This window comes from Maylandia zebra, unplaced genomic scaffold, assembly GCF_041146795.1.
Source record: "Maylandia zebra isolate NMK-2024a unplaced genomic scaffold, Mzebra_GT3a scaffold03, whole genome shotgun sequence".
Taxonomy (NCBI): domain Eukaryota; kingdom Metazoa; phylum Chordata; class Actinopteri; order Cichliformes; family Cichlidae; genus Maylandia; species Maylandia zebra.
In genome coordinates, this window is record NW_027490033.1 from 3,549,391 (window position 1) to 3,572,862 (window position 23,472).

Below are 23,472 nucleotides of genomic sequence, written 5' to 3' on the forward strand. Positions count from 1 at the left end.
AAAAAAAAACAATTATTTTTTTTAATGTGTGCGTGCGTGCGGAGTCCTGTCTGTGCCCCTCAACAATAATATTTAACTATTAATCACAGTTTTGCTAAATAAAAGGATCTGGCTTGCATCAGTCACATGATCACATTTAACCAATGATCGCCCTTGACGGCAGAACGCGCTGGTTACGAGCCGGGAACGAGCTCACAAAGAGCACGCGCATTTGTTGCGGTCCGGAGCTGTAGGAGAAACACAAGTTAACTCAGAGACACAGACTGATGCGACAAACCCAGTAAGTAGGTGTACAGCGTACACTGTAGTGTGTAGCACACAGGAGTATTAGCTTATTACGTACACGTTGGTAAGCTGTCTTGTTGCAACTGACGAACTGAAACAAACGAGCGTGCTGTGTGTGCAACAGCGTGACAAACATTACCTGTCCTTTTATTAACTGCACAAGTAGTGCTGGTCATAGCTGCTGGCTACCTGTGTAAGGCTGTCATGGGTCTGTAGCTCTGTCACCGTTTTAGGGAACATATTTAGTTTTAAAGCAAGTTACAGAGCATTTCCTGCCTTTCTGGGGGGATTATATTTCACTAAAAAACGATCTAATATGCATGTCCACATAATTATTATTATAATTATAATATATTAAAAACACACGCTGTATTTTAAAAAAACATACATTAAGAAACAGATTATATTAGATTTATATTTTAAATAAGACAAAAATTGGATTTTACAGCAGTAAAATGATTGTATCTCTACAGTTTAAAAATGTAATAAGCTTTGCCCCTGCACAGAGTGGATAGTGAAACAAATGGAATCATCATAAATACATTATTTCATATTTATTACTTCCCCCTCCTCATTGCTTTATTATTGTAGCTCTAGTAATAAATAATAATGTAAGGATTCTGGATCAGCACCATGATGCCCATAGTATATACAGTATTCTGAAGAAGGTCTAAAATGTCACTGTGTGTGCATGTGCTTGTTTTATGTATATGGATTTTTTAAATTATTACTCATGATATAACATTGTGCAGACATGGCTGGTAAGGACATGAGGAGGAAACAGTAGGAGCTGTGTGAGGCTACTAAAGGCAGTGCTATAACATTTTTCTGTCATCATTTTATTATAGATTAAGTGCAAGAGTTGTTAGGTGTGGATAATTAGATTATAGTTTATTGCAATAGCAAGTTGTGCCTTGTTCTCAGATAGACAGCAAGTGGAGAGTGATATATGAAATGATGGAAGGAAGAAGAGAAGCAAAGAGTGATTCACAGGCAGAGCCTAAATTATTTCTCACAGATTTTTGTTGCCTTATGGTTCCAAGCGCTGTCACCAATCTTTGCATTTTGTTATTATCTCATGACACTTGTTTAATCAGCTACCATCTCTCCTGTGGACTTTTTAATGCCTACAGTCTCAGATCAACACAGCCCTGCCCTCCAGCACTATCAGCAGCAGGAGCAGCAGAAACACCTCAACAGCAACATTGTACCCATCAGGTAAAACATAGGCTACGTTTGCTTTGCCTTGTTGCCCATATTAGATTCTTGATGAATGTGTGTTGTTGTTATTCAGCCTGGTTCAATGTGCCCCTTTTTAACTTTGAGCACCCGCCCCTTTAAACGTCTCTGCACGGCCCTGGATCTACATGTAAATCATTTGCAGCTGTTCAGTGATCATGGGGAGTGGCACATGCGGCAGTTTGCTGTAGTAGCTGAGCCCAGTGCCAGACAAAGTGTCAGCCTGAATAAAGTTTATATGAAATGTCCTTTTTTGGAGTTTCACCTTATCTTGTTGCTGTTTTTATTTTTGGAGCCTTTGAAAAAGGTGAGAAGAGACTGCATGCTAATGATTATACTATATGAGTTTTTTGTGAGACTTTTGAGACTTCAGTGAAAATGAATTAATTTTGTTCCCTCATAAGGTGATGGCACATTTCTGTTGTAGTGGTGGTAGGTCGCTATGGTGAAGTAACCTCTTAGAAAATGTTGTGATACAGGTGGAACCACAGGCAGCATAAAAGAGTGTTTTCTGTGTGTGTAGCTGAGTATTTAGGCGTTACTATCATTGGGGCAGTAGCGTTTTTAGATACGGGCGACACGGGCGGTTGCCCGGGGCGGCATCGTGGTGGGGGGCGGCATAACAGGCATCGGCAAAAAAAAAAATTGCTCGTACACATGCTGCCCCGACATCATGCCAGCGCATAGGGATGGTACAGGCACCGTCGGTTTTCTATCGCCCATTTGCTGGGAGTAAGGGCGCCCTCCGTTTGTGAGGTGCGCCTGCTGCTTGCGGCACAGGGAGGAGAGGACGGGCCGGCGAGGGGGATTCTCTGTCTGTCAAAATAAAAACAAACCAACAAACACGAAAACACCAGACATTATGATACAGACTTTCTATTCTATACGCGCGAGAGCCCTCGGTGCGCCTGCTCGCTGCTGAAGTCAAAGTAAACTTTATTGTCATCTCCGCTACTTACAGTCGAGCATATATAGAGACGAGACGACGAGGCTGCAGTTACAGCAGTGCAAGTAAACGAACAGTAAATATAAGAAGAGTAAGAAAATAAATATACACTTTAGGACTCGGGGTAAAGGGATCAATAACAATTAAAAATGTATATTTTATATTTTGTTGATTTAAAGTCTCACACACAACCCATTTTTAAAGTTTAAAGAGAGAAAAGAAGAGGAGGAGTGTAGCGACTTCCACAGTCGCTAGAGGCCGGGGATTGAGCCTGCCTATTTGCCTGACGCGCTGTCAACTTTACGCAATGAGAGGTGAAATTGCTCGCTTGTTTATTGAAGTGCTTGAAATTTTTACAGAGAAATGTGATCGGCTCGCGATTCAAACTCTTAAAACATCACAGACTCTCATGCAACAAGGGGAAACTCGTTGTGCTGCGGTCAACAAAGGCAGGTCATGTATCCTAAAACATTAAGAATCAGAATACTTTATTACTTACTTAATATGTTTTGTGTGTGTGTGTGTGTGTGTGGGGGGGGGGGGGGGCGCCAGAGGGAGTGTTCGCCCAGGGCGCCAAACGGGCTAGGACTGCCACGAGATGCAGAGAGGAATTTCCCCACGGGGATAAATATAGTATACTATATATTATTATTATTATTATTATTATTATTATTATTATTATTATTATTATTATTAATAATAATAATAATAATAATAAACTTGGTTTAGTCTCTGCACTTACGATTCCAGGGCTCTGGCTTTAGCTACTTTGTAATCACCTTTTACTCAGGAAACATCAATTGGTGGGAATTCAAAGAGTATAAAAATCTAGCAGGATCATCATTAAGGACAAAACAACAGTCTTCATCACTCAAGAATTCCTGTTTCTCCATCCTGCAATGATTTAAAGAGGGGTTTATAGACGTGCACAGCTTGGACCACTGGCCCTCCACCCATGGCAGTAAAATCATCAATGCCTTCAGACTCAGCCCCAACAGCTGCCCCAGTGGTCAGACAATTTTTTTTTCCATATATAGAACAAATTCCAGACTAAGAAGACACATTTTAACATTTGATTCTACAAACTCTTTAACTTTAACAACATATTTAACATTCATGGAAATGATTTAACTGGTGACGGGTGAACACAAACCGGTTTTTGTTTCTCCTGCATTCTCCGGCATAATTCAGTGAAAGCGTGTTTATGCAGACAGAGTTATGAATCTTATGACTCTCATATGTCCTGTGAGTTAATACTTGCCTTTTGTCAAACACAAAAAGGCAGTTGTTGCAAACAGGATACTGATCTCTACACAAGTGTGTGCAAATATCCTTGTATTTGTGGTGTTGTAGCGGAAAAATTGATTTTAAATATGCTTACGCATATACTTTTACAGCATGCCTTCATAGTGGAAAAGACAGACTGATAGGGGTGTGCCTGCTGATATTTAAAAATAGAAAAGGCATCTGATGGAGGTCTCAACGAAGGGCGAGTCAGTAACATCAGTTACAAAGGAATGTCGACTCTGCCATGTAACACTGAGCTGATACTGCACACCATTGCAAAAGCTGACAGAAGAGTAACAGGAAAAAAGTAACAAAGTTAAAAGAATATTGTGAGGGACCAAGCAGCAAAGAGGACACAGGAAAAATGTCTTCAAAATGTTTTTTATTTTTATTTTAACACTCAAAAAAATTGCAAAAGGACAGAATTCAAAGACATAATTAGCAAGCCCCCTAGCAGGTCACTTAAATATAGTGGAGGGGGACTATTCTGTACTAAATAAGCACAGAATAGCGCACATAAACCTAAGCACCCCTGTTTCTGATAGCACATGGTTGGTATTTTGACATTTTGTTTTTAAAGTCCTCAGCCACACCCCAAATCAGGTAACTCAAAGAAAGAGAAACATAATTAATGTAACAGAAAACATTATGATCAGTCAGAGAAATACAGATCGAGACTCTTCTTGTATTCCAATAAACCCCTTTTTTGAAGTATGTTCTCTGGTGTGGACTCCCTTTTTGTTTCTTTTGTCTAATGTTTGCCATTCTCCCCAGCATGTGTTACAACCCACCCAGATATTGGGGCAGATTGTAAAAAAGAAATGCAATGTATTTAACGTTAATACACAAGGTCTGTGGCATTCTTGCAGGGCTTTGAATAGATGTCATTTATAGGAAACAAAAGTGGGTATTTTGTGTAAAAGCTTGAGCGCTCTAGCCCCAAATTTAATTGAGTTACAAGTGCTAAAGCAAAAGGGGTTGCAGCCATACCTGATCTCCCCTACGCCAGAGACATATCACTCTAATTTTGGCTTCTCTTCATTGGTTGCCAGTAAATTTTAGGTTTCATTTTAAAATCTTGATTTTAACCTTTAGGGAGCTACATGGTCAAGCTCCCAAGTATATAGCTGACCTGCTGAAAGTTCATTCCTCTTCCCGAGCTCTAAGGTCATCATGTGAGAGGCTGCTGGTGGCCTCACACGACTTAAAACTCAGGGTGATTCGGTCTTTCAGACAGTGGCAGGTCGTGGAATTCTCTTCCACTGTTTTTATGCTGTAGAGACGCCATTAACTGTTTTAAAAAGCATCTGAAGACATTTTTAGATAGACCAGCTTTTAATTAATTAGTTTTTTTCTTTTTTTTTACATCAATATGTTGTATATTCATTTCTTATTTTATTGTGAAGTGCTTTGAGATTTTTTATTTTTTGTTAAAAGTGCTTTAAAAATCCTTTTTACTTATTTACAGTAGTGTGAGAGTGGAGGTAAAACTGGGTGTTAAATACAGGAATAATGAGAGCTAATGTAATTGTTGCATTAGAACATTCAAAGTGCCTTACATCTTGATCTGTATCTCCTACAGCTCTAACAGCAGTGGTCCAAACACAGCAGACTGTGCTGGCAGCAGTGGGAGAAGATGCTGAATTCAGCTGTCAGCTCTTGGACACTAAAGACGTCCTTCAGGTCACATGGCAGAAAATCTCACATGATGTGGAGACAAATGTTGCCACGTACAGCAAGTACTATGGTCAGAGAGTGAATGATGGCTTTACAGATAAAGTTGAGTTTAAATACACTGGACTACAGAACTGCTCCATAGTCATCAGGAATGTGACAGAGCAGGATGAAGGCTGCTATCACTGTCTGTTTAACACTTATCCTGAAGGCTCATTCATTGGTAGAACCTGCCTCCAAGTCTATGGTAAGAACTTTTACCTTCTTTAACCAACCACAGGAGACTCAAACTAATATAGTGGATATGAAAATGTAAGAAGCTGGTGAAGTTAAAGAGATATTCCTTACATTTCCTGATCCTTCACAGAGCTGCATGAACCTGCTGTTGATGTCAGAGAGTCAAACTCTGCTGAAGAGTGGGTTGTTTCCTGTTCAGCCACTGGTCGACCTGCTCCCACTGTAACACTCAGTGTCTCACAACAAGACCTCAGCTTCTCACAGTACAACACTGTCAGTGTGTCCAACACCAACGCTACATTCACTGTCACCACTACAGCTGTGCTCTCAGGTTCACGTAACAACAGCACACAGGTGGGATGTGCAGCACGAGTGCTCTCTGCTCCTCACAGAGAGGTGATGGTGACGATTCCTGATGATGATGATAACGGTGAGAAACTGAACTCAGTGATTTATAAATTGATGACTACTTTGTGATTGTAACTTTTATGTTTCTTCTACCGGAGCTAGATGAGAAATCAGGATCTGATCCCAGGAATTTAGGTGCGTTAAAATTTCAGTGTTTTAAATGTACTTTTTGTCCTGTTGAGTCTATTGTCTTCTGATAGCTGCATAAATTATTATATTCTCCTTTCTCCTGTTTGTATCAAAGGAATCAGAATTTCAGCCATTCTGTTGTCTGTGATGTTGTTGGTGGCCTGTGTTACTGCACTCATTTTTGTCTGGTATAGAAAGAAATCTCAGAGCAGGTACTCGTCTTAAACAGTGTTGTTGATTGTTTTTTTTTCCAGTTAATAAATATTTGTGCAGATTTAACTGTTCTTGAATATTTCAGTCAGTCACACAGGCAGGTTGAGATGAATGTTATACCTACCTGAATCTACGATGAGAAATAAAGGGGTAAGTCACTCTTGATCCGTCATTCTGGACCCACGAAGTTACAACCCGAGTTGTGAAAAAGTTGGGTTACTGTTAAATATAAATTAAAACATATTTCAATAATTAGAAAAGCTCATGAACCTATCATTTAATAACAACAGAATATAGTAAGCATATCAAATGTAATGAAGTAATAAAATGTGACATTTTATTATTGTGTGAAAATAATAGAAATAATTTCATGACAATATTTAGCTTATTTTTGATTCGGTTTGTCTGAATGCATCTAAAAAATGTTGCCACAGGACACCATAAGTTCAAAATGTAAGAAATAGCTGGAGGAACATTTTACAACTGATTAAAGGTTGACTTTTAAGATTGTGAACTCATAATTATAATGTAGTGAAACATGCAATGGAAAGTAAAAATTAAAAATATGTTGTGACATTTGAAGTTCTCTGACTTACCTCCAGAGCTGCTTTTTATTCTTTTACAATCTAATGTAAACTGCATGTCAACCAAACTGATGCGTCTTTTCAACTAAGCTATTACTTTGTTTAGAATTTTTAGATTCTGTATTATTGACAGAGCAGTGATATAATGCTTGTTTCTTTGATTTTGTTTTTTAATTTAAAGGACTCAAACATCTTCAGGTAAACACCGTGACAAGTGGGTACCTGCTGACACCAAATGATGATCTGGGTCATCATGTGGTGGTGATGAACAGCAACAAAACTACATAATGAAAAATCTTTACTTTTTTTGTTTACTTTTTTTTTCAAGAAGAGTGTGTTACCTAAAACAACGGTGCTAAAATTTGACAAATAACTGCATTAAAGTTGTACTAAAGAAAATGTCAAATGTTACATTTACATTGACAGTTAAAATTGTTACAATTCAATTTTTTTTATAATCCTCTGCGCTATATACGGTATTTATAGCACATGTATTTTTATTTTATTTTATTTTTCAACAGTTTTAAATGTTGTTATTCCTTTTTACATTTAGAAACATGTAACCATGTTCTTCCTTAGCAGAATAGCACAAAAGTTCAATAAGCACTAAAATGTGTTGCACTGAAACATTTGCAAACCATTAAATAATATTATTGTCCTGTACATTTCCATTTTCATGTACTTGATGCTATCTAATTTTTACACTGTTTTTTAAATATTTGAAAAAAAAATTGAAAATCCAAGAAAATAAAAATTTACAATAAAAAGTGATGTTCTGTTGTCATGTTAAAGATATTTATATTTTAACCATGGAGATTTGACCCCATGGTTTCCCTAGTAAACCAATGGGGTCGGCTCTGACCCCATGGGTTAAATTTAACTCACTTTAATTAATTGAAAGTCAGCAGGAGTGGCTAACATGAAACATTGTCAGTAACTTATGGCCTGGTAAATGGTCTGTATTTGTATAGCGCTTTACTAGTCCCTAAGGACCCCAAAGCGCTTTACACATCCAGTCATCCACCCATTCAAACACTGGTGATGGCAAGCTACATTGTAGCCACAGCCACCCTGGGGCGCAACCATACTGAATTTCACCAGAGAAACACACACACACATATGAGAAGAGAGAGAGTATGCATAGTATGCAAACGGATACCAAACAGCCATCATAATTTGTCATACAATGAGAACAGGACAAATCAACAATTGACAACGACTAATTAATATTAAAATCTGTAACATAATGTATTGTTTGGAGTTTAGTCTGTTACTGTTACTATTTTTACCATTTCTTCTTGGAGCAACTGTAACGCACATAATTTCCTTAAGGATTAATAAAGTATTCTGATTCTGATTGTTTCAGGATGAGCTGCCATTATCCAATCACACATCTGCTTACCTGTATCTTTGGCTCATTTCTCCTCCTCTTCTTTTCTCTTTTTTCTAAACTGAGCACCTGATGGCTTTGGCCTTTTCTTGTCCATCTTCCATTGGTTTTAATTTTGCACTCCAGTATGAACACCCATCCCTCAACCCAAGGATCACCCCAACATCATCTAACACACCTACACCTTAGTTCACAGATTCACTTTGTCGAGGGTTTATTTCTGGGATTTCACACAACCCAGGATTCAAATCATGAATACATAATGGGCTTGGATTTACAACATTATAAATGAAATGTGCTCTATTTGGAAGCAGCCGCCCCCCCCCCCCCCCCCCCCCCCTTTTGACATGTTGTGTGTGAGACTTTAAATCAGCAAACTGTAAATTATACATTTTAAATTGTTATTGATCCCTTTACCCCGAGTCCTAACGTGTATATTTATTTTCTTACTCTTCTTATATTTATTGTTCATTTACTTGCACTGCTGTAACTGGAGCCTTGTCGTCTCTCTATATACTGGACTGTATGCAGCGGAGATGACAATACAGTTGACTTTGACTTCAGCACCGAGCAGGCGCACCGAGGGCTCTCGCGCTCACTTTTCGCGTATAGAATTTCGAAAAAAACAAATTGCAAATTATAAGTCTGTATCATAATGTCTGGTGTTTTCGTGTTTGTTGGTTTGTTTTCATTTTGTTTTATTTTGCGAGTTGGTTATTAGATGCTGCTCCAGCCGGTCAGTGAAACCGCGCCGCCCCGCCCTCTCCTCCCTGTGCCGCAAGCAGCAGGCGCACCTCGCAAACGGGCGATAGAAAACCGATCGGTGCCTATGTCATTCCCAATATGCGCTGGCTGATGTCGGGGCAGCATGAGTACGAGCAATGTATTTTTTATTTTTATTTTTGCCGATGCCCGTGATGCCGCCCCCCACCACGATGCCGCCCCGGGCAACCGCCCGTGTCGCCCGTATCAAAAACCGCTACTGCTGGTCAGAGAGTGAATCATGGCTTTGCTCAAGTTTAAACATACTGTACAGAACTGCTCCATAATAATCAGGAACGCGACGGAGCAGGATGAGGTCTTCTATCACTGTTTGTTTAACCCTTAAGGTTCTCAAACAAGTGGAACCAGCTAAGTGCCAGAAACAAATATGCTGGATAACAAGGTGTTACCAGCCGGATGAACGTGTAACACAAATGCTGATTGTTTTTTTCATTCAGTACTCTGTGTTTTATACACTGTATATACATTGTATACATGTGCAGTATATGTAATAATGTTTTGTCTCATGTTCCACATATTTACTTTTGTCCTGCTAATTAATTATGGTAAATGGTGTTTGTAATTTCACTTGTGTACAGTGTTTTTGTTTCCAGTTATGACATTAAGATGTAAATAGGTGTAAATAAACTACAGCGGTGCTCTCAGGTTCACGTAACAACAGCACACAGGGGGGATGTGCAGCACGACTGCTCTCTGCTCCTCACAGAGAGGTGACTGTGAAGATTCATGTTGATGATGAAACTCTTTTGAAGTCACTGATTTATAAAATGATGACTACTTTGTGATTGTAATGCTTATGTTTCTTCTAACAGAGTTAAATGAGAAATCAGGATCTAATCCCAGGAATTTAGGAGTGTTTTAAAGTCAGTTGAGTCTATTATTTTTTTTATAGTTGTTCAAATTATTATACTCTTCTTTATCATTTTTTTCTCAAAGGTATCAGGATTTCAGTCATTCTGTCGTCTGTGGTGTTGTTGTGCAGTATCTTTGTCGGGTATAAGAAGAAATCTCAGAGCAGGTACTCGTCTTAAACACTGTTGTTGATTGCTTTTTTTGATTCAGAAGATAAATGTTCGTGTAGATTTAACTGTTCTTAAATCGTTTGCCTGTCATATTATGATTGGGATATTTGTCAACCTAATAAAACGACGACGATTTCTGTCAAGTATTGTGGGTATAACGGTTTATTCTCATGGTAAATGTGCAATCAACACTGTGCTCCTTATTAAAGATGTGTGTAGTAAATGTCAGCAGCTTTTCACCTCAAAGTCTGTTATTATCACTACTGCTGATAAACACATTTTGAAAGGTAAATAATTTTCACAAAATCAACCTGCTTGTGTACGTCTTGGTTTATATCAGATTTCCACCACAAATCTTTTAGAAAACGTGATAGTATGGAGGCTTTTGATTATCTGATTGTAAACAATTGGAATACAAGAATGAAAATCATTTAAACAGTTCACACATGTACATATGCATAGAGTAGATGCACTGTCACCACTACAGCTGTGCTCTCAGGTTCACGTGAACACAGCACACAGGTGGGATGTGCAGCACGAGTGCTCTCTGCTCCTCACAGAGAGGTGATGGTGACGATTCCTGATGATGATGATAATGAGGAACTCTTTCACTGATTTATAAAATGATGATTTCTCTGTGATTCTAATGTTTGTAAGGTGTGTTAAAAGCCAGTTTTCAATGTATATCAACTAAACTCTGATGTATAGCTCTGTCCAATAAGCTTTTACTCTGTTTAGAATACTTTGATACTTTCGAATATAAACAGAATAATGATATCATTTTTAGTTTTATTTTAAAACATCGTCAGTGAAACAAAGTAACACTTAGCTCAACAGGTGAACACCTCCTGACAGACACCAACTAAACAATCACCGTCACCACCAACTAAATTTTGACAATTTTTTTCTTTCTTTCTGTTTTTGTGTGTGCCTTTCCATAAAATAAAATAAAATAAAATAAAATAAAATAAAATAAAATAAAATGTAAAAAAAAAAATGTGCTAAAGCTTGACAAACAACTGATGCACTGAAGCATTCAGTAAATATTAATTGCACATTGCAGTCTTTGTGTGAGTACTTTGTGCAGTTAATTCCCCCCTCCCCCCCCCCGCCCCAATTTTTTAAGATTTCATTGATGTTTGTGGTGAAAAAAATGATGGAAAAAAAATGATGGTTATTGTGTGCCGACACATATTGGCACGCAATATGTGTTGTCCCTGAGCTGATGCGGCACATGTGTTAAAAACATCATGTGTTGAGAGTGAGGGGGGACTAACCAAAGTACCCCGTGCCTTGATATTAGGTTGAAACCATTGCATTCGTGTGGATTTGTCTCTTTCTTGCCCACTAGATGGCACTACAGCGTCAGTGCACAGGACATTTCCTTGTTTCCAGTTATCGCCAGAACTTGCTCGCTGTGTTTGAGGAAAACTTGCAACACTGCTCTGTGATTTAGTGGAGAAAGAATGTTTTTCGCCTTTCGCTTTATGTCAGCTGGGTTACGACTGCGACTATGAACTGGAAAATGGGAAGCCGATGGATGAATGACAATGCAGGGTTTCACTTGTGTACAGTGCTGTGACATGAAGATGTAAACTAACTAAAGTCCAGTGAAGGCGTTTACTGTGGACTCCGGTATGAAGCCAGTTTAATTCAACCTTAAAAGTTAATCATCAGATTTAGGTCGTCGACATGTAAGTAATTTACAGATGTTCGGTGATCCATGCACAGCAAAATCTCCAGCGTTAAATTAACACTAGAGAGTGTCTTTAAGGGTCCACTCCTCTGAGTGTTAAATATAACACCGTTGAGTGTTAAATGAACACTTCTGACAGTGTTATATTTTTAAAGGTAACCTAGTCAGTTTTGAAGATTAACAATGACTAATCTGAGCAGTGCTGATTTTCTGACACTGGAATATTTCTAACACTTTGAGTTATTTTCCAGTGTTAGGAAATCAGCACCGTTGGTCATTGTTAATCTTCAAAACTGACTAGGTTACCTTTAAAAATATAACACTGTCAGAAGTGTTCATTTAACACTCAGTGGAGTGAACCCATATAGACATCCTTAGTGTTAATATAACACTGGAGATTTAGCTGTGTGGGGAGCGGCTACAGCGCATGCGGCAGTTTCCTGCGATCTGCCAGATTGGTGTTATCTATCGACTGTACCATTATAATAAAAGGGGGGCAAAATGGCGACACGTGCCTTTACATCGCACTTTAAATTGATAATTCTCGATTATATTTTGTTATTTGTCTCACTATACGATCATGTTCACATGTATTATCTTATGATTCTTTTTAGCTAACCTGTTAAACGTTTATATGCATCAGACCAGCTGAAAGTTTACCCGTAACTGTAGTAGCTGAGCCCAAAGCCAGACAAAGAGTCAGCCTGAATGAATGAAGTTTTTGTGAAATGTCCTTTTTCGGAGTTTTGCTTTATGTTGTTGCTGTTTTTATTTCTGGAGCCTTTGAAAAGGGTGAGAAGAGACTGCATGTTAATGATTATAATGAGTTTGACTTTTTTATACAGTTAATTTCATTTATTTTGTTCCCTCATAAGAAAATGACTCAGTTGTGGTGGTGGGAGAGGTCGCTAAGGTAAAGTAACCATTTTGAAAATGTGATACAGGTACAACCACAGGCAGCATAAGAGTGTTTTCTGTGGGTGTAGCTGAGTATTTAGGCGTTACTATCATCAGGGGTGTGTGGATGATCCTGATGTATGCAGGAAAGGCACTTCAGCTATTGTTCTGTGAATTATTCATATCAATTCTCATTTAAATAAGCAAATACGATAATTTATAGTTTGAAAAATATTATTAAAAAGATATTTTAGATGAACATAAAAAAAAGTAAAATTCAGGGGGTTTTTTCCTCTGCACTTACGATTCCCGGGTTCTGGCTTTAACTACTTTGTAATCACTTTTTACTCAAGAAACATCAATTGCTGGGAACTCAAAGAGTATAAAAAGCTACCAGGCTCACTGTTAAGGACAAAACAACAGTCCTCATCACTCAAGAATTCCTATTTCTCCACCCTGCAATGATTTAAAGAGGGATTTATAGATGTGTGCACAGCTTGGTCCACTGCCCTCCATTCGTGGCTGTAATCACAGACTGCAGTAAAATCATCAGTGTCTTTAGACTCAGCCCCAACTGCCGCCCCAGTGGTCAGTCTTTTTTTTTTCCATCTATAGAACAAATTACAGACTAAGAAGACACATTCTGACATTTGATTCTACAAACTCTGACATTTTCCAACGTACTTAACGTTCATGGAAATGATGGTGATGGGTCAACACAAACCTGTCTTTGTTTCTCCTGCATTCTCCGGCATAATTCAGTGAAAGCGTGTTTATACAGACAGAGTTCTGAATCTTATGACTCTAATATGCCCTGTGAGTTAATACTTGCCTTTTTTCCAACACCGAAAGGCAATTGTTGCAAACAGGGTAGTGATCTGTACACAAGTGTGTGCTACTATGCTTGTATTTGTGGGGTTTATAGAAAAATAACCTTACTGCAATGTCAGGTGACCCCATAGCACCACATAGGAGAGACCTGGTATAGTTGTAACATTGGGATCACTGAATTGATCATATGACTCCTATCTCATCCCATGATCACTTCAGTGTTTAGCCACTTCCATCCCTGATTTGGGGCGATGGGGCAATTGTGGCTCAAAGCGTTGGCAATTTGTCTTGTAACCGCAAGGTTGCCAGTTTGCCGGTTCGTGCCCCGGCTCGGACAGTCTCGGTCGTTGTGTCCTTGGGCAAGACACTTCACCTATCGCCTACTGGTGTTGGCCAGAGGGGCCGATGGCGCGATGTGGCAGCCTCGCTTCTGTCAGTCTGCCCCAGGCTGTGGGGCAGCTGTGGCTACAACTGTAGCTTGCCTCCACCAGTGTGTGAATGAATAGTGGAATTGTACAGTGCTTTGAGGGCCCCGAAAAGCACTATATAAATGCAATCCATTATTATTATTTCACATGGTGGTTATCATGGCTGTAAGCAACTGCATGTAGATTGTAGAAAACTGATTTTGACTTATGAAATTACTTCTTTTGACCAGCACTAAGCTTTGTTAGGAGTTAAACAGCTGCAGACCAAATAATATGACTAACAGTATATTAAATAGGCAAGCTGTAATACATTTGCCCCCTGCTAATTTTAAGCCGCTATGCTAATAAAGTTAGATAAACAATGACCGACAAGGGTGGGGTGAGTTGTAACATATACTTTCAATGTGTTACAACAATTCCCTTCCCCAAAGTATGAATAGCTTATTGATTTTAAATATGCTAACACATGTACTTTTACAGCATGTCTAGATAGTGGAAAAGAAAAACTGATCAAGGTATGCCTGCTAATATTTTAAAAAAAAAAGAAAAAGGCATCTGATGAGGTCTCAACGAAGGGTGAGTCAGTCAGATCTTCCATGTAACACTGAGCAGATACTCCAAGTCATTGCAAAAGCTTATGGAAGAATAACAGAAAAAAGAATGGAAAAAGAATATCTCAGGAAAAATATATGCAAGCAGAAGAAAAAGAAAGTGAAATCTGCCCCCCAAAAATTTGAAAAATAACGCTGAAGATTCTGAGACAATGAATGATGAAAACCTTTGCATTGGTAACTCAAAGGCAAAAAAAGTTTGGGTAAAATTTACCCTGTGCAGTCTTTGGGCCCACCAAGCCTGCACTGCAGAGCTACCAACATTCATCTGTCAACATTGTGAATCTGATTAATACATGCACACTGCCATTGGTTTTTTTTGATACAGATAATATACAACAACATTGTGTGTGTGTGTGGTGTTGAGCTTTAACAACACACCAAACCACACCCTGAACCTGCTGGTCCACTCATCCCCTGCAGCCATGCCACAGAACACACCCAACCAGAAAGACCTACATCTTTTTCAGACAGGTGCATTGTACCTGTTCGTACCTGTGACTGAACTGTTTATTGAGTATTTGTGTTTGTTCTCTTAAGCTAATTTACACACCCACACACAGCAGAGTGCATTTGAGTTATGTTTAGTCACAAAGAGAGTTCTTTTATTCCAATAGACCAGCGGTCCCCAACCTTTTTTGCACCACGGACTGGTTTAATGTCAGACAATATTTTCACTGACCGGCCTTTAAGGTGTCGCGGATAAATACAACAAAATAAAATGATACGACCAACACTAAAACTGTGGTATTTTTTAAATTACTTTATTAGTAGCGTCCTCCTGAAATGTGCCAACAACATTGAGAGCAACATCCTCCTCTCTGTCCTTTAATGGTCTCTGGTATTTCTTTCAAAATAAGACACACAACTACAACACAGGAAAAGACCCAGGGAAATAGAGTTAATGATAAAAACCCTGAAAACCATAAATTTCACACCTGGGCCTCAACTCTCGTGGCCCAGTACCAAACGTGGCCCAATGAGTGCAATAAACCACTCTTTGAAGCATGTCCTCTGGTGTGGGCTCTGTTTTTCTGTTTCTTTTGTCTAATTGTTACAATTCTTCCCAGCATTTGTTACAACCCACCTGGATATTAGGGTACATTGTAACAAATTTAATGTTAACACACGAGGTCTTTTCTTGCAGGGCTTTGAATAGATCCCATTCATTGGAAATAAAAGTGGGTATTTTGTGTAAAAGTTTGAGAGCTTCAGGTGCTAAACCAAAAAGTCCTGTCAATGATCTCATTGAGAGGGTTCAGGCCTATGCAGAACAGCAGCAGGGACAGCATCTCCTTGATCCTGCACTTGATTGTGACTTGTGCTTGTGCTATGGACTTAAAGTAGTGTTGTACGCCACATCCCCAGTGAGCTCCCAATGAAGGCTCTTAGGATCCTGTTGATCTTATGCAATTATAAGCATTCCAGGATCCATGTGTGTGGCATCGAGTCTTAGGCTTTCTTGTAGTCAATCCAGGCAGTGCACAGGCTGGTCGGTTGCTCCTCTGGTATTCCTGCCTTTCTGTGCCCCGCTCAAGTTTTTGAGCCATGTGCCTGTTCATCTTAGCTGCTATGATGCCTGACAGGGGCTTCCGTGTGGTACAGATTATTGGCCAGTAGTTAGATGGGACTGTCCCTTCTGGGGGTCTTCGGGAATTAGGGCTGTCCGGCCTTCAGTAAGCCATACTGGGTGTCCAGTATTGCTCCATCTCAAGCCTTGGTGGTGCTGTTCTCATATTGTTCCCCCTACCACTGAGAGTACAACTTGGATGGTTCTGTGGCGAGACAGCTGGTTTATTCTCCTGCCTTCGATCTCTCGGGTATACTTCTTCAAACGGCTGGCCAAGGCTGTGATTCTTTGCTTGGCAGTTTCCAAGGCCTCAGGTATCAACAGTTTGCTGTACTTTTTAGGCACCTTCTTCATTTGACCTTTCTGACACTCTGATAGTTGGCTTACCTCCCTCTGTACTACCTTGATCTTGGCCTCTAGCTTCCTTCATGGAGGGTACTGCTCCTTGTGGTTGTTCAACTTGTAGCCAAGCATCTCACTGATCACTGCTGCTATAGTGTAGATCAGCTGGTTAGTTTTGGTAATAGTCACAGTGGGCATTTTCCATAGTACTGCATTCACATCATCAAGTCGATCCTCATAGGGTACTTCAAGTAGTCTTGGTAACCGGCTATGGAAGATCCAGGTTTCAAGTTTCATCATGATCCTATGTTTCAGGTCAGTTCCTCTCACACTCAACGATCCTTACATCACACTTGGGGCTTGGTACCCAATCTCGGGTGGGGGTGATGATATCTCCTCCCTGACCTGTCATCCTGGCTCTTCCTTGCAGCAGTAGCATTCCAATAGCAGATGATTTTCAGCCTGTCAGTGTGTTTGGCAAATCAAGCATATAAACTGTTTTGGGGTTTTTTTTTGTGTATTATCTGATGCGTATGGACCAATGCTGATGTGAATGCTGATTGTAGATTGCAGCTTTTTCATAAGGTGCTGGCTTTGATCCTTTCTTTAATTTGATATTGTATTTGTTTGAGCAGAATGTAAATGTGAGTGTGGAGGCAAAAAAAAAAGGTTGTTAATTGCAGGAATAATGATAGCTAACGGTACTAGACTTGTGTCAGTAAGGATTGCACTTGAACTTGAATAGAATATTTAAAGTGCCTCACAGCTTGATCTATCTCCTACAGCTCTAACAGCAGTGATCCAAACACAGCAGACTGTGCTGGCAGCAGTGGGAGAAGATGCTGAATTCAGCTGTCAGCTCTTGGAGACTAAAGATGTTGTTCAGGTCACATGGCAGAAAATCTCACATGATGTGGAGACAAATGTTGCCACCTACAGCAAGTACTATGGTCAGAGAGTGAATGATGGCTTTAACGATAAAGTTGTGTTTAAATACACTGGACTACAGAACTGCTCCATAGTCATCAGGAATGTGACGGAGCAGGATGAAGGCTGCTATCACTGTCTGTTTAACACTTATCCTGAAGGCTCTCTGACAGGGAAACCCTGCCTCCGAGTTTATGGTAAGAACCTGTACCTCAAACAAACATACTGGAAATAAATGTGTGAGCAGCTGGTGTGTTTGTAAGAACATGTTGATGATATTTCCTGATCCTTCACAGAGCTGCATGAACCTGTTGTTGATGTCAGAGAGTCAAACTCTACTGAAGAGTGGGTTGTTTCCTGTTCAGCCACTGGTCGACCTGCTCCCACTGTAACACTCAGTGTCTCACAACAAGACCTCAGCTTCTCACAGTACAACACTGTCAGTGTGTCCAACACCAACGCTACATTCACTGTCACCACTACAGCTGTGCTCTCAGGTTCATGTAAACACAGCACACAGGTGGGATGTGCAGCACGAGTGCTCTCTGCTCCTCACAGAGAAGTGATGGTGACAACTCCAGATGATGATGGTGAGAAACTCTTTCAAAGTCATCGATTTATAAATTAATGATTACCCTGTTATTCAAATGTTTGGGTTCCTTCTTCCAGGTTTGGATGAAAAATCTAATCACATAAATTTCGGTATGTCAAAATGTACACTTTTTAAAGCCAGTTTTTCTTTTCCATCTGTTGATATTTAAAACGTAATACCCCCTCTTTGTCCATAGGATCCAGGACATTAGTCATTCTATCCTCTGCTGCGTTGTTGTTTGCCTGTGTTTCTGCACTCATCTCTGTCTGGCTTAGAAAGAAATCTCAGAGCAGGTATCCTCTTAACAGCGTTGCTTTTTGTCTTTTTGTTCAGCTGATAAATATTTGTGCAGATGTAACTGTTCTTGAATCTTACAGTCAGTCACATCGGCCGGTTGAGATGAATGACATGGCTACCTGAAGCTACAATGAGAGATACTGAGGAGTAAGTCAGGCTTGATGCATCATTCTGCATCTACAAAGTTATAAACCCAGCTATGAAAAATTTGGAATGCTGTTAAATACGAATAAAAGTATAATGCAGTAATTAGAACATTTTATAAACCTATCATAATAGAATGTTGAAGGTATATCAAATTGATGAAATGTAAATCTAATGAAATAATGAAATTTTTAGCTTATTTTGGATTTGGTGTCTCTAAATGCATCTCAAAAATGTTGCCACAGGACACCAAAAGTTCAAAATGAAAGAAACAACTGGAAGAACATTTTACAACTAACTAGATTAACTGTCAAAATGCTAGTAGTATAAAATGAGGATTTTAAAGAGACAGGGTTTGTCAGAAAATGGCCAGATGTTGACTTTTAAGATTGTGAACTTGGAAAATAATGTAATAAAACATGCAATGGAAAGTTAAAATTAAAAATATGTTTTGACATTTGGAATTTTCTGACTTACCTCCAGAGCTCCTTTTTATTCTTTTACTTCCTTTGTAAACTAATGTAAACTGCATGTCAACCAAACTGATGCATATATCTTTCCACTAAGCTATTGCTTCATTTACAATACTTAGATTCTGTAATATTGACAGAGCAATGATATAATGTTGTTTTTATTTTATTTTAAAGGACTAAAACATCTTCAGGTAAACAACGTGTCAGTCAGCGCAAAAAGCGAATGCCTGCTGACACCACATCATGATATTGGGGCCTTTGAGTGATGAAACGTTTCTCCCACAAAACGCTACGTTCAGATGAACAGAATCAACTTTTGGAAATTCATTTGCATCAAAACTACAGTTTGACAGATTTTTGCTTTTTGTGTTTACTTTTTGCTTTTTTATCAAGAAGAGTGTATTTTCTAAAACAATGGTGCTAATTTGACAAATAACTGCACTAACGTTGGACTAAAGAAAATGGTAATTGTTACAGGGAAATTGCAGCTTTTATATCATCACTTTGTGCTATATATTTATAGCATATTTATTTTATTTATTTTTTCACCAGTTTTTAATGTTGTTATACCTTTTTATATTTGGAAACACGAGACCATGTTGTCCCTTAACAAAACAGCACTGAAGTTCTGTTTACAAAGCACTAAAATGTGTTGCACTGAAACATTTGCAAACTGTTAAATAATATTATTATCCTGTACATTTCAATTTTCTGCTGTTTATTTTTTCCACTGTTTTTTTAAATATTTGAAAGAAAAATTGAAAATGCAAGAAAATAAAAATGTACTGTAAAAAGTAATGTTTTGTTGTCATTTTACGGATATCCTCTGTTGTTGACTTGGCTGTCTCTGACCACTACTGTGTGTTTTTTAACATCACCGGTTTTATTCAGCGGAAGACCTCGGTGCGAACTGTGAGGAGGCGCTATCTAACCTCTGAAGTGGCTGCAAATTTTACCAGGGTTTTAGTCAAATGCCCCCCTGTGATTTTACCTGCACCCTGCGATTTGATTTTTAGTTATTTTAACAGCAAACTGAAGAAAAGCCTTGACTCCGTTGCTCCACTCACTACCAAAAAGATTAACGTAAAACATGCATCACCCTGGAGAAACGAAGAAGTCAAAAAACTCAAAAGAAATTGCAGGGCAGCAGAAAGGAGATGGAGGAAAAATAAAAATAATATCAACCATCAAATATTTTCCGAGCAACTTAAAATGTACAATAATACATTAAGGAAGTCAAGAAATTCATACTTCGCCAAAATAATCAGTATTAACAAAAATAATCCCAAGGTCCTCTTTTCCACCATAGATCATTTATTTAACCCTGATTTTAAAAGCTCCAAAAGAACCCCCACAGACTCACTCTGCGAGCAGTTTGCAGACCACTTCAGGGGAAAAATCAGCGCCATCAGATCTGATATTTTATCTAATCGCGATATGATTGTAAACACATCTGAGGGCTCGATTGTACCTGAGGAGACACTGGACAGCTTTGTCCTGGTTAATGCTGAGAACCTTCAGAAAGTTTTCTCCACAGTGAGACCCACCACATGTCTTTTAGATCCAATTCCTTCTTCACTCTTTAAAACACTTTATGGATTTTTTGAGGCTGAGCTTTTATACATGATGAATTGCTCTCTTCAGTTGGGTGTCTTCCCTGCTGCCTTTAAAACGGCGGTGGTGAGTGTTGTGATATTTTGATACCATGGTAGCATTTACAGGATATTGTTTTATAGTGATATTATACAGGAAAACTGTTACTCAATAAGGCCCATTTACTAGTTGTTTTTCTCTTTCTCTGTGACCCAAGAATTAATGTGTAAGAATCACAGGATGGTACCTCAAGGTTGAAAACACCACAGAGATCACTCCCTTACTCCCATTCTCCCTTCCTTATCTTTTAGAAAAGAGCTTGTTAAAAAGCCAGGTGGTTTGTTTCAGAATTCACTAATGAAAGAACTCTGTATTCTATGTCTAGGAGTGTATTTTGCTGGGATGATCATAAATTGTAGCTGAACTGATAAACTACACAAAGGATACTTCTTTGCTCAGAAGGCAGGAAGACGTTTCCTTATTTGGTCTGTACCGGTTTGAACTGAGAACCTGCTGACACACGAGCCTTTTTTTCTTCTATATAAACTGTTGTCTGATGAATAAACCTTTGAGTTGATTGTGGGAGAGCAACCTGAAACAGTCTATGTATCACTTTGTTCTCCTAACTGCTCCCGGCGCTGTAACTAACCCGCTGAACGGCATACTTAAGCGTTACTTTGAATAATTAGGAGTCTTATAAGGAAAGGACAAAACTCTGCTTATCGGTGATCACGCCTCGGAGGAAACCCGATCCACGGATGAACCCGGGACGGAGATTTCTTTCAGTGAGGCCCCTTCTGAAGAAGAGCAATTTGGATTGTAATGATTTTAATAACTACAGACCTGTATCCAACTTACCATTTTTAAGTAAAGTCTTAGAAAAACTTGTTTTTACTCAGATTACTGATTTTCTCAATGATAGACAGATCCTGGAGATATTCCAGTCTGGATTTAGGGTGAACCACAGCACAGAGACGGCTCTCCTAAAGGTTTTAAATGATCTTAGATGTAACTGGGACGCCCAAAAGCTCTCAGTCCTGGTGCTACTGGATCTAAGCGCAGCCTTTGATACAGTAGACCACGCTATTCTTTTAAACAGACTGAAACACATGGTGGGCCTCTCTGGTGCTGTACACAACTGGTTCACTTCCTATCTCTCTGACAGATCTTTTATGGTGAGTATGGATACATGCTCCTCTAAGATCCATAAAATGACATGTGGTGTGCCTCAAGGGTCGGTTCTAGGCCCTGTACTTTTTAATTTGTATATGTTGCCTCTCGGCAGTGTCATCAGTAGGCATGGAGTGAACTTCCACAGTTACGCTGATGACATGCAGCTGTACATCTCCGTGTCTCCTGATGACACCAGACCAATGGATGCCCTTTTTAACTGTATCTTGGATATAAGATCTTGGATGGCAGAAAACTTTTTACAGCTTAACCAGGACAAAACTGAAGTTTTAATTGTTGGTCCTGAGGCTCAGAGAGAGAAACTCTTGTCTAAATTAGAGGCATTTTCACTATGTCCTTCGCTACAAGTGAAAAACCTGGGTGTTATTTTTGACTCTGAGCTTGGTTTTATCCCACATGTTAAACATGTGACCAAAATTGGATTTTATCATCTAAAAAATATAGCCAGAGTCCGCCCTATTCTCTCTCGGGCCAACACGGAGATGCTGATGCATGCTTTTATTACCAGTCGCATTGATTACTGTAATGCCCTGCTCTCTGGTCTTCCTAAGAAGAATATTTCAACTTTACAACTCTTGCAAAACTCGGCAGCTCGTGTGCTGACGAAGACCAGAGGGCGGGCCCACATTACACCGGTTTTAGAATCGCTGCATTGGCTCCCCGTGTGTTTCAGGATCGATTTTAAACTTCTTTTATTGGTTTTTAAATGTCTTAATGGTCTTGGGCCTTCTTATCTCTCAGATCTGCTTTTACCATACGAACCCTCGCGGACCCTGAGGTCCTCTGGTACTGGCCTTTTAATTGTCCCTAAAGTCAGGACACATACTCACGGAGAGGCAGCTTTTCAGTGGTATGGTCCTCGTCTGTGGAACAGCCTGCCGGAGGAGCTCAGGGCCGCAGAGAACGTACATGTTTTTAAGAACAGGCTCAAGACCCACCTTTTTAATTTAGCTTTTACTTAGCGTTTATTTATTTTTTATGCTTATTTATTCTATCCTGTTATTCTATTATTAATTTAGGATTTACCTAATATTTGTTTGATTTTATTCTTATTCATTTTTTAATCTTCTTACTCTATTTATATTTATATTTATATTGTATCCTGTTCTTATTTATTTTATCATTTTACCCTGTATACATCGTATTGCATCATATCTCCAGTGTTTCCTCGGAGGGCGCTCTCTGCACCGGGGCTGTTATTGACCGTGGCTGCTGGGTCTCTGGGGTCCTCTCAGCCTGGTTGGGGGGCTCCTTTGCCTCCCTCCTGCTGTGTGCCCAGCCCGGAGGCTGCGGTCTGTGACCGGCTCCCGGTGCAGACGGCTCTCTGTTATAATGTTTCCTCACTTGGCTCATGCGAGCCCAGCCCAATTTTTACTCCTTAAGTGTGCGCGTGTGTGTATGTGTGTGTGGGTGGGGGTGGGGGGATATATGTGTATTGAGAGTGTGGGGAGTGAGTTGGAGGGTGGGGTGGGCTGCTTTTAACTATGTAAAGCACTTTGTGCTACATTTTTTCTGTATGAAAAGTGCTTTATAAATAAAGATTGATTGATTGATTGATATTTATATTTTCAATTTGACTTACTTTAAATGACTTTAAATGAAAGTCAGCAGGAGTGAGTGACTAACATGAAGCATTTTTCAGTACCTTTGGCTGATTGATATAATTTCTTTTGTTGCTGGAAT

The 23,472-nt window shown here is 39.3% G+C and overlaps 2 protein-coding genes across 3 annotated transcripts in view; both read left to right on the forward strand.

Annotated features, from left to right (window-relative positions):
* Positions 1–157: 157 nt before the first annotated feature.
* LOC106674490 (uncharacterized) lies at positions 158–7,740 on the forward strand (the record flags this gene model as incomplete). Its single annotated transcript, XM_076881215.1, has 8 exons — positions 158–280; positions 1,419–1,503; positions 5,340–5,678; positions 5,799–6,098; positions 6,179–6,211; positions 6,321–6,417; positions 6,504–6,568; positions 7,184–7,740. Coding segments are annotated over 7 exons (1,020 nt in total), but the record flags the coding sequence as incomplete, so codon positions are not given.
* A 4,540-nt stretch (positions 7,741–12,280) lies between these two features.
* Positions 12,281–23,472, forward strand: part of LOC101466814 (OX-2 membrane glycoprotein) — a 33,117-nt gene continuing 21,925 nt past the window's right edge. The window contains exons 1-7 of one of the 2 annotated variants that reach the window (XM_024799465.2): positions 12,281–12,685; positions 17,358–17,696; positions 17,796–18,089; positions 18,169–18,201; positions 18,288–18,384; positions 18,469–18,535; positions 19,180–19,803. In XM_024799465.2, the coding sequence (XP_024655233.1) occupies positions 12,622–12,685; positions 17,358–17,696; positions 17,796–18,089; positions 18,169–18,201; positions 18,288–18,384; positions 18,469–18,511 (870 nt within the window). In that variant the 5' untranslated portion in view covers positions 12,281–12,621 and the 3' untranslated portion in view covers positions 18,512–18,535; positions 19,180–19,803. Of the gene's footprint in view, positions 12,686–17,357; positions 17,697–17,795; positions 18,090–18,168; positions 18,202–18,287; positions 18,385–18,468; positions 18,536–19,179; positions 19,804–23,472 lie in introns of those variants that run through there. The other variant, XM_076881137.1, reaches the window with a different exon arrangement.